At 44.1% G+C, this 11336-nt stretch overlaps 1 protein-coding gene across 1 annotated transcript in view; it reads left to right on the top strand.

Annotated features, from left to right (window-relative positions):
- The first annotated feature begins 141 nt into the window (after nucleotides 1–141).
- The window catches only part of grb7 (growth factor receptor bound protein 7), an 11549-nt gene continuing 354 nt past the window's right edge, over nucleotides 142–11336 (top strand). The window contains exons 1-15 of the mRNA XM_079757438.1: nucleotides 142–256; nucleotides 1315–1489; nucleotides 1917–2046; nucleotides 5803–5959; nucleotides 6707–6828; nucleotides 7460–7534; nucleotides 7865–8002; nucleotides 8118–8228; nucleotides 8458–8556; nucleotides 8698–8778; nucleotides 9230–9340; nucleotides 9608–9743; nucleotides 9898–9985; nucleotides 10273–10366; nucleotides 10609–11336. The exon at nucleotides 10609–11336 is cut by the window's right edge and continues 354 nt beyond it. Coding sequence (XP_079613564.1) covers nucleotides 232–256; nucleotides 1315–1489; nucleotides 1917–2046; nucleotides 5803–5959; nucleotides 6707–6828; nucleotides 7460–7534; nucleotides 7865–8002; nucleotides 8118–8228; nucleotides 8458–8556; nucleotides 8698–8778; nucleotides 9230–9340; nucleotides 9608–9743; nucleotides 9898–9985; nucleotides 10273–10366; nucleotides 10609–10755 — 1689 coding nt within the window. The 5' untranslated portion in view covers nucleotides 142–231 and the 3' untranslated portion in view covers nucleotides 10756–11336. The remainder of the gene's footprint in view (nucleotides 257–1314; nucleotides 1490–1916; nucleotides 2047–5802; nucleotides 5960–6706; nucleotides 6829–7459; nucleotides 7535–7864; nucleotides 8003–8117; nucleotides 8229–8457; nucleotides 8557–8697; nucleotides 8779–9229; nucleotides 9341–9607; nucleotides 9744–9897; nucleotides 9986–10272; nucleotides 10367–10608) is intronic.

The following is an 11336-nucleotide window of genomic DNA, read 5'->3' as shown; positions in this document are numbered from 1 at the left end:
GAATTAAGCATACTGTCAACCCGAATAGCTAGAGCTGCTATTCCATACGCTGTTGCCAAACATTAGACGGCGAACCGCGTACGTCACCCTGCACACATTCACCTGTGCTGTCGAAAGTTGCACACGACGCTCCTCCCCACAGGTATTTAGAGCCTCCAATAAAACTGAACTCTGTGTAGCTATCGACTTAAGAGGAATTCCACTCGTCCTGTGGCTACAAACATTGGAGAAATGTTGATGGTCCAAACACCCAAAGGTACGTTTTCACCTCCGCTCTGTCCAACCTGTACGAGACGAACAGGTGTAGAGAAATAAGCGCCAACTCGCCGAGTGATACTGTATGGCCTGTATAGAGTAGAACTAACTAGCTTCCCGATCACAATGTTTTCAACGCCTAGTACGACTCGGACCACGAAAGCGTAGTATCTGACCGTAAAAACCAGGGCAATGTTTGAGGCCCCTGGCCCATACCAGCTCCAGGAGGTAGGTTGAGGACAGAGGGGATGTTAAGTTTCGGTATCGGGGATTTATTTCATTAATCACAAATACAATAGACGTGCTAAAAATAAAAAGTGTTTTGTACAATAACTTAACAACTTGCCGGCATTGATCACTGAAGCAACTTAATTCCGCTCCTATGTGTTAATATTTTAGAAGGTAGAGCTTTGATATTATGACCATTGGGAATGACGTTGACGCTGTAATCAGGCACGCCTAAAGCGATGTGCCATATGTCGTCATTTTAAGGACACGTTTTGAAGTTTTGGCACTTACTTATTCTCACGAAGTCATCCAATGGGCACATATTGACTTTTGTATTGTTAAGAAGTTGTCTTTCATGTGTGCTGCTATTTCTCTTTGGTTGTTGTGTCCACACGGGGCGATAGGAGTGTGACGTCACACACCTTAACTTGTCAAACAACCCCGGCCTTCCTCCTGTTTATTTCTTTGGTCTGAACGAAAAGTTTGATCGGAAATTGAAGTTATTTGGTAACATTGATTTTATTTGATTGATAGGGGGACATAGGGTGTGGCTATGGAAGTGAATATTGATTGAACATTTTATTTCTAATTTGTACTTTGTTACAATGGACAGCCAATGGCGCTTTCTTTCAAGGTGAAATGTTGGAGTTGGTACCTTGGCAGTATTATGCTTGGCAACATGCTGGAGAAGTAGGCATGGTGGCCTTCTAGGTGATATTACAGAGTTGTAACCATGGCAGCCTGTTTCTAGGCGAAGTGGTGGGGTTGTAAAAATGGCAGCATTTTGCTAGGCGATGTGCTACAGTTGTAACCATGACGTGTGGTTGCTAGGCGACGTGACGGAGGTGGCCGGGCCCTGGGAGGAGATGATGGAGGGGGAAGACGACAGCTACCTGTCGGGCTCCACCATGACCCTTGACCTCCTGGAGGATGGACCCCCTGCCTTACGTCACCCCGATCCACGCCCCCTGACCCACTCCCAGCCAATCACCATCAGCCCTGCCAAGTAGGGTAACACACACACACACACACACACACGCACACACACACACACACACACACACACACACACACACACACACACACACACACACACACACACACACACACACACACACACTCATTTTGCTGATTTTACTTCAGAGAGGAAGTGACTCAGTGATATTGTAACATCTTGATCCCCTGACACAGACATTCATGATTTGATGCAATATGGAACTTATGTTTAATTTTCTCCATGATGCATTTTAGCTTTAATCTCTTCTTCCCCTCTGACTTTAGATACGAAGAAAGTACAGGACAGTAGTAGAAGTTAAAAATGTGTGTGTGTGTGTGTGTGTGTGTGTGTGTGTGTGTGTGTGTGTGTGTATCTCTCTATATCTCTCTCTCTATACACATATACACTTATCATGTATACTGTCACTGATTTTCAGGGTCAAAGCTGATGAGGGCCGGTGGTCCTCCTCCTTGCCCACCATACCCAATCCCTTCCCAGAGCTGTGCAGCCCTCCCCAGTCCCCTGTGGTGATTGGCTCAGTCCCACCATCGGCAAGCGACAAACATGTACGTTTATTTATATTCTGTTGAGCGGGATGTCACTGTTAATATTACGCAGCAATAACATCAAATCAAACTACTTCCATAGTGCCTTTGGGAAGAACAGCAATACAAAATGCCTAACAAGGGAAACTCCACGACATGAATGGGTTTAAAATAACAGAACTACCTCAATGTGATTAAGTGTAAATGTTGGTGCCATTGTAATTAATATCGGTACTATTGTAATATATCATTTTTTTAATTCGTTTGTAATAACAGTTTTTATCTTATTTTTTTACAATTTATATTGATATCAGGATTAAGTATCAGTATTTATAATAGTAACTGTATTATTATTAATATCTATATTTGTATCAATAACCATATAACTATGAATAACCATATTGATGTTATTATGAGTAACCGTATTAATATCATTATCAATATAATATTATTGCATACTTGACTCGACTGCAGTAGCGTGACATGATGAGGTTTGATTGACATAAACATGTGCGTACCTGCGTATGTCAATCAAACCTCAACATGTACGCACACGCACGTACGCACAAATTCACTCACGCTGTCTTCATTTTGACTCACAACACGAGACTGGTATTGATTCAATCTGCAGCCCGAAGCACACAGTTTATTAAACTCGACCACAAATACACTGAGATGAACTCTTCAGTCTGATGCCTGAAGCACACAGTTGATTAAAATCTTATGTAAATGAAGCAAGTCCATTTAAGTCTTGTTATCCGGCAGATATGGGACATGTGGTGAAGCGATACGGCTCGATAAAGAAGGCATGTATGAAGCTATCTGTGCGTTGCAGGTATTATCATAGAATGGCTTTTGTTGGATTTCTCTGTCACAGTAGAAGGTCTACAGAAGCTGTCCAGCCTGATTATGAAGAGCAGAATGCTGTATTTACTTCTAGCATCTGTTCTCTCTCAGCTTGTGTGTGGCTGTGGCCCCCACCAAAGGAGGAGTTTCCCCTCCTGATAGACATATTCAACACCCCCTCTGTAGTTACAACATTGGTTTCTCCAGTGTGCCGGTTTCAGGTCAGGTCAGTCTCTTTCCCTAAGTGGTGATTGACTGCCATCAGTTCTGATGTCATACACCATGTCTGCCCGTTGCTGATGACACCTGGCCAACCTCAGGGCATTGTCTTTGTGTCTTCAAGTGTACAAAAGGCTGCTGTTGACAGACTGACTCCGTAGCTTCTGATTCACATCTAGAACCAGTTAGTCGGTAGGCTGGAAAATCCCTACCAGGCGGTCTTCCCTGTCTACCTGTTGTGTCTGGTTGCTGGTTGAGAGGATTCTTGGCCACATCACTGCGCGTTGTTGACGGTTGAGGACGCCTGGAACCATCCAAGCATACCACGGCCATGACTGATGGCTGCTCATTGTTCTGTTCTAGTGTCATTCTGTGGAACCGTACCCTAGAAACACAGTGTTCCCAACCACTACCGGAGTGGGACTGGGAGGTGTTGGGCTCAGTGCACTCGGGTCGTGTCTGGGTGGTTTAGTGAGGCTGTCACACAGGGCAGCCTAAGGGTTCATCTGAGGCCTCACGGTGAAGTTCCTGGATTTGTACATGGAGTTTACCGGGTGCTGTTGTTGGTTCCCTAATATTTGACTGAATGGACTCACTGTATGTGATCTTAGTAATGCGCGATATAAACGATAAAAAAAATGGCCTACGATAGAGATTGTAATTCTACCGCTCTATCGCGATAATGCATGTTGATGACGCAAAATACAATGTTTAATTTTTGGTTTGGTGCAATTCCCTTTCACATTGCAATTTTCGCAACAGTGCCAGAATTCGTCAACAAACCTGCATTTGTTCAAAGAACGTTAACCCATTTGTACCGGCTGCTGTGCGGCGCAACATTGTATCTAGTAGATACAATGTTGCGCCGCGCAGCCGGTACAAATGGGTTAATGGTAAACACGCATTGATGCGCAATCCGGTCTTAAAGGTAAACACGCACAGATGCGTGATCCGGTCTGAATGGGTTAAATCATTGGACAAAAAGGTCTGGGGCGTTGTAAAGCGTTAAAGAAAAAAAGGGGGGGGGGGGAAGCACCGGTGAAAGTCAACAATCATGGATATCCAGCGTGATATACATTGATCTGCGGACTGGTCCAACTCCTTCTCCCTCATCCTGACTCGGAATGTGTTAAATGCATCGGCATTTTTAAGTTATGTTTTCCAGCATACTTTTTACTTGCTTTTGTCGGACCGTCGGGTGGTAGCTCAACATGGAGCAAAGAGGAGACGGAATGTCTTTTGGATATCGGACCCAAATATCCAAAAGACGTTCCGTCTCCTCTTTGCTCCATGTTGAGCAACGTCTCCGAGACCACCTGTCCGACTGGGTCAACCTCCTTTTGATGGTTAAAAATATCACGTAATCGACAAAAATCTTAATAATCAATGATCGATCATCAATTAATCATGCCCATCCCTAATTGTCAGTACAGTGTCTGTTCCTTATCTAGAAAGACACCCGTTTTTCCTGTTCTCTGCATCTTGGGTGGCATTTAAGAACCAAGGACTTAAACTAAGTGTAGTGCCTCTTAGAATGGTTTGCACTAAAGGAAAGAAACCCAATACTAATTTTATTTATCTGCAACATTATGTTGTATGATTACAGTGTTTCACAATAAATGTTCTCGAAATGACATACTATATTTCTCTTTTTTTTTAAAATACATTTAGCAGTTTGGCTTTCCTTAGGGTCTATGTAACCTGTTCTGAAACGGTTATTTTATGATTTTATATCGTGATATTTATCGTTATCGCACGAGGCTGCAATGTATATCGCAATATGGATTTTAGGCCATATCGCCCATCTCTATGTGATCTCCTCCTCAAGTTCAATCCTGATCCTTGATTGTCTCAGCTCGGTCTTTTCACCTGTGGTTGTATAATCTCAGACCCAGCAGCCCTATTTTATAGCAGAAATTGTCGGGGGAGACGGAAACCAAGAACTGCATGTTTTGTTAGAGATAATCAACAGACGAAAGCACATTTGCGTGTGGATAAAAGTGTTTCTCCAGTGGAAAGATACTACTTGATTTAAAACCTTTACGGACCGATTTTTACTGTTTACTACTGTTGGCCGAGTATATGTTGCAGTTTTTCATAGGACTCGGTTGTACTTCCTGTAAATTGTTATGTAGTCACAAAGCATCCCGTCGTTATGATTCCGTCAACAATCTCCTCATCTGTGTGTTTCTATGATGACAAATAGAAAATGTTTTTCATTGGTTTACTCCCTTAGTAACTTCCTCATCTGAGGACTGCGAGAAAATACAGTTAGATTGGGCATAAAAGACAAAAAAAAGTCACCTCCGTACGACAATCTGCTAATCAAATCTGTAGGAAGTTATATAGGTAAACGATGATAATTACAGAAACTGTGCAGTATGAAAAGGTATCGCACAACAATTGAGTAGTTCAAAATAATGGTCTTCAGTCTTATAAGTCAATCTTTTTATAGATATGTATCTATGTATATAGATATAAAAAAGCATACAAAAAAAATAATGATTTCTGTTGATAGTTAAAAATAAGTCTTCAGTCCTATAAGTAAATCTTTCTAAAGATATGTATCTATGTAAAAAAGCATACCAAAAAAATGATTTCTTCTGATCAAGTTGATATAATGAATGTTAATTTAAATATACAACATGAACAATCTGAATATTATCATGAATGTATATATGTATATATATGACATCTATCTCATGATTGCAGCTGATTAGGGTGTTTGGGGAGGACAGCTACAGCCGGTCTCTGTGGGTGTCTCGTGGGGCTACAGCCAAGGAGGTATGCCATCTGCTGGTACAGACGGCTCACTGCAGCGACCAGGAGAGCTGGGCCCTCATCGAGTTCCACCCCTCACGCGGCCTTGGTAACAATGGAAGCCGTCCCCATTACCCCACTCTGTGTGTGTGTGTGTGTGTGTGTGTGTGTGTGTGTGTGTGTGTGTGTGTGTGTGTGTGTGTGTGTGTGTGTGTGTGTGTGTGTGTGTGTGTGTGTGTGTGTGTGTGTGTGTGTGTGTGTGTGTGTGTGTGTGTGTGTGTGTGTGTGTGTGTGTGTCAGACAAGTAATAACGGTTCTAATGAGTTTCTGAAAACCTGAAGATTTTAGAAAACATTTCTTTGTTTTTGTGGCATTACGGTCCAAATTATTTATCTTCCTCTTTGTTCCTCTATTATGACTATCTGTTAATATCCAGTATATTTATGAGTTGTTGACTGTAGACTGATAGGGGAGTGGGCAGTGAGAGTGAGACTTCCACTAGGTTGAGACTTAACACTGAATAGATATATATATTTCAGATATATTTAGTAATTTAGCGAAAGCAAATGAAAGCCACTTGCAGTGAATTCAGATACATCTAGGGGAACGGGTTAGGCTGCATACATGGAAGCAGATTTGGTGACCCAATGCACAATTGGAAGAGTTATTTGAGGAAATAATTAAAATAAATGTTTGACATAATCAGAGCAGTGAGTGTAGGGGCTTGCTGTAGCCCACAGCGTTTGGGCTGGGAGTGGAACACCCTAATCAATAGACAGTCCCCTGATGTAGAATGTGAATCCTGTGTGATACTGTACCATGGAGTCTGTAGTGACCCACTCGCCCTCTCATCTAGAGCGATGTCTGGAAGACCATGAGATGGTTCTGCAAGTCCAGACCTCCTGGTCCATCAAGACAGACGCCAAGCTGCTGTTCCGGAAGAACTACGCCAAGTACGAGTTCTTCAGGACCCCCGCTGTGAGTCCTGACGCGTCCCGTTCTGTCGTCCCGGGTCTAGGACCAGGCGTTTATGTGTTAAATCTCTTTCTCTTTTGCTATGTTGGAATGCACGTTTTTGCTTGTATTGACTTGTGGTGCTGTGTAAATACATGCAGTTATTGGAATGATCCTTTGTAATACTAATATTTAGTCCTTTAGCAGAAGGTCTTATAGTACATATTTTTGGATGCCTGCCCTTAGGAAGCAGGTAAAGCTTAGGGACATCCTGTTCTAGGATGCTTACAGTTAGACTGGTGACAGGTTGGGCGGAGAAACCTCCTAGAATATTTGGGAACCATGTCAGCCCAGTGCATTACTCTGTTCTGCATTCCATTATCCCACAAAGGCACCATTTAGAATGCATTTGTATTTAGTCGTGTTTCCCCAAGGCTTTAGACAGATTCCCCACCCAACTACCCAGTTGAATAAGATATTTTGCAACAATGCAATAGGAAGGAAGTGTCCACTTCCTCCACCACCGCACACACAGAAACTCCACCAACCACACATGAACCATGATGAGCTGTGTCAGTCCACGGTGTCCCCTGGCAGAGCATTGTAGCGTGCTAACGAACAGCGTATTAACATGCCTTTGTCCTTTGATCTGCAGCTCTTCTTCCCAGAGGCCATGATCTCTGACAGCGCAGACGCCTCCCACGGCATCAAGTCCTCCGAACTCATCGAGGTAAACCCTTACTCCCCCTGGTAAACCAATGGCATCCGTCCTTTGACCTGGTTAACCAACAGCATTCATCCTACGACCTAATTAACCAATATTATTCATCCTACGACTTTGTTAACCAATAGCATTCATCATAGATCCTACAAAACATGTAGGATTCATGTGCCTAGATTACATATATTTACGTTTGATAGGGATTTTATTTTACTTTATGTTAATCAGCCACACAATGGCAGATTATCGCCAACAAAAAGTCTATAGCCCTATAGCATCCATCCATGTAAGGAAACCTGCCTTGCGTGTTAAGTGACGATGCCCTCCTCTCCCTCCTAGACCCTGCTGCAGTCGGGTTCGTGTCCGGAGATCCAGGGCTTCCTGCAGGTGAAGGAGCCCAGCCGCCGCGCCTGGAAGAGGGTCTACTTCCTGCTGCGTCGCTCCGGCCTCTACTCCTCCACCAAGGGATCCTCCAAGGTCAGCTGACCTCTCTGTGTAGATCTTCCCTGGGATGGCTGACGGCTGCGTCATGTTTTTAACCTGTGTGTGTGTGTGTGTGTGTGTGTGTGTGTGTGTGTGTGTGTGGTTCTAGGAGCCTCGCCACCTCCAGTGTGTAGCAGACCTGAGCCAGCTCAGTGTCTTCCAGGTGGTGAACGGTCGTCGGCTGTACGGAGCGCCCAGCAACTACACTTTTTGTATCAAGGTACACACACACACACACACACACACACACACACACACACACACACACAAATGCACACACCATACACACGCATGCATGCAGTCACTCACTCACTCACTCGTAATTTCTGTACAACCTGTCTTTTCTACAGATCCTGTAGAGCTTAATATGAGTGTTTAATTGTGTGTGCGTGTGCGTGTGCGTGTGCGTGTGCGTGTGCGTGTGTGTGTGTGTGTGTGTGTGTCTCCAGCCTGCCAGAGAGCCTGTGCACACTCGTGGTCTAAAGCTGCTCTGTGCCGAGACTGAAGAGGCTCGCACCTGCTGGACCTCCGCCTTCCGGCTCTTCAAGGTGTGACCCCATGACCCCTGAACCCATGACCTCATGACCCCTGAACCTATGACACCTCAGGTTCCACACACTGTCAAACCTGACGATGTTCTTTTTTTCTGTGTGTTTGTGTGTGTGCGTGTGTATGGGGGGGGGGTTCAGTATGGGAAACAGCTTCATTCTAACTTCCAGTTCTCAAAGTCAGCTGCTCAGTGGTCCAACGACCGGACAGAAACCAGACTGGTAAGAAGCCATCATACACACTGTATGCCCTCATCTACAAATTATACCAAGTATGTGCGCGCCATACCCAGTATACCCATTGTACCAAGTATACCCAGTGAACACACTATACCCAGTATACAAACTATAACCAGTTTGTATACTGGTATAGTGCAGTATATGCCCACTATACTGAGGTATTCTGAGTGAGTATAGAGATAAGCCCACTATACCCACTTTATGCAGTATATGCCCTCTATATCGACCATACCCATTATATTCCCACTATACCCACTATACACACTTTGTCCTGCATACCCAGTATAAAACCACTATACGTAGTATCCACACTATAGCTAGTTACACACTATAACTAGTTTACCCAAATGTACAGTATTTAATTGTTTGTGTGTGTGTGTGTGTGTGTTTGTGTGTGTGTGTGTGTATGTGTGTATGTGTGTGTGTGTTTCAGAGGGGCTCCGACGCCAGCCTGGTTGCCATGGATTTCTCGGGCAGCGCGGGGCGAGTGATCAGCGCCAGCGAAGCCAAGAGTGTTGAGCGAGAGGAGGGGCAGAGCTGGAGGGTGAGAGACATCGACACATATAGACACTGAGACATGGAGAGAGAGACAGAGACAGACAGACAGACAGACAGACAGACAGGAGAGAAAAAGTATGATTTACATTCTTGTGTTTTATTTACGCTTTTTGTGCTTATATTAAATACTTTTTGTAGAAATTGTCATGTTTTTGTCATGCAGATGTAATGGAAATTGATAGATACCGCGAGTGGTACAACACAGACAGGCTCTCACACACAATGTCTTCCCCTTTAACTCTTTCTGACCCAGAGAAGAGAAGCCCTCCTGGGCAACCTAGCAGGCCGGGCCCCAGGCCTCAGACCAGACTCTGGGGCTCCAGGGGCCGGAGCCAGAGGGGCTGGAGGAACCAAAGGGACCACAGCCAGCCAAGGGGCCCGGCCCTCTTGTGAGTGTTTTCATCAGTAACTGAAAATAACTGGAAATAACATGATTAAAGTGTGTATTGATGGGATGTATTGTGTGTGTATGTGTTTGTGTGTGTGTGTGTGTGTGTGTGTGTGTGTGTGTGTGTGTGTGTGTGTGTGTGTGTGTGTGTGCAGCCATCCACAGGGGTCACCCATGGTTCCATGGGGCTGTCTCCAGGAGGGAGGCCGAAAGGCTGGTGGAGGAGCAGGGTCTGGTGGATGGGTGAGACCCCCCCCCCCCGGTCTTCACCATCCACCACACTATCCGAACAGTATTTCTAGTTTTGAGACATCGGGTCTGTCCCAAATGTGAACTTACATTCACAAATCAGAAATCCCGAAACGCATGTTTTGTAAATTCAGCTAAATGTCCCCAATGGAATGCTTTCTATGTATATGTTAAGCATGGCCTGCTAGCATTGTAGCTGGTTAGCCTTAGAAACAACACCCGCTTGTTTATATTAATATTTGTATGTTTCCGTGTTTGTGTGTATGTGTGTCTCTCGTTAGTATGTTCCTGATCCGGGACAGTCAGCAGCAAGCCCTTCACTTTGTTCTGTCTCTGTGTCACAAACTCAAGACGAAACACTACTTGGTCATACCGGTCAGTCCCAGCTCCATGATGGCATTATATATATTCTATATGAATGTATATTATAGATAAATTCTATATATTTGGGTTTAAGTGTGGGGGTAAATAAATATATATCTGTAATTTATATATTTATATTTAATAAAAATATACATAATTATTTATATGTATATAGTAAGAGGAAGGAGTACTACAGTGTACATATATTAGGTTACTTGATGTATATTGATATACTTCTCTATGTTTAACTCTAGTGTGAGGAAGGAGGCCGCAAGTACTACTCCATGGACGATGGGGTGACGGTGTTTTCTGACCTGCTGCAGCTGGTGGAGTTCCACCAGATCAACCGAGGAATCCTCCCCGTCTGTCTCAAACACCCCTGTGTGGGTGTAGCACTTTGACCTCCACCCCCCACCTCCGCCCTGTAACACCGCCTCCACCATCGGTTCCAAACTCAAGCTCCATCTCTACCTTCACTACCACACCTCCACCCTCCAGCTCCACCTCCAGCATTGGTTCCCAACTCAATCTCCACCTATACTACCACCATCAAACCTCCACCCTCTAGCTCCGCCTCCACTTCTAACTTTTAACTCCATTTCAACCTCCAACCTTTAGCTCCATCTCCATACTCACTCCACTGCCACCCCAATCTTTACCAGAATCACTTTCGCTATCTCCAGGGATATGTATAAATGTCTGTATATATGATCCTCTTCGACCAGAAACCTGGAACAGGAAGTAACCCAAGCACTTTTTCTTTAAAAAGAGATAATGGGGTTGTATTAGGCAAGGCCTAGTTTTTACCATAATAATTATTCGGTTCCATTCCAATATAGGGCTGGCTAATGAAGTCTGGTTGCACAACATACAAATAATTTACATTTTTACACGAGATAAGAACGTCTGGATTTTCGTTGTGACGAAAACGTAGACGTTAATGTTGGCCACCTGGTGTCGCTGTTGACTTAATTTAACCGTT

This window comes from Pollachius pollachius (assembly GCF_949987615.1).
Source record: "Pollachius pollachius genome assembly, chromosome: 19".
Classification (NCBI taxonomy): domain Eukaryota; kingdom Metazoa; phylum Chordata; class Actinopteri; order Gadiformes; family Gadidae; genus Pollachius; species Pollachius pollachius.
The sequence above is the reverse complement of the archived record's forward strand: the minus strand, read 5'-3'. Positions and strand labels throughout refer to the sequence as shown.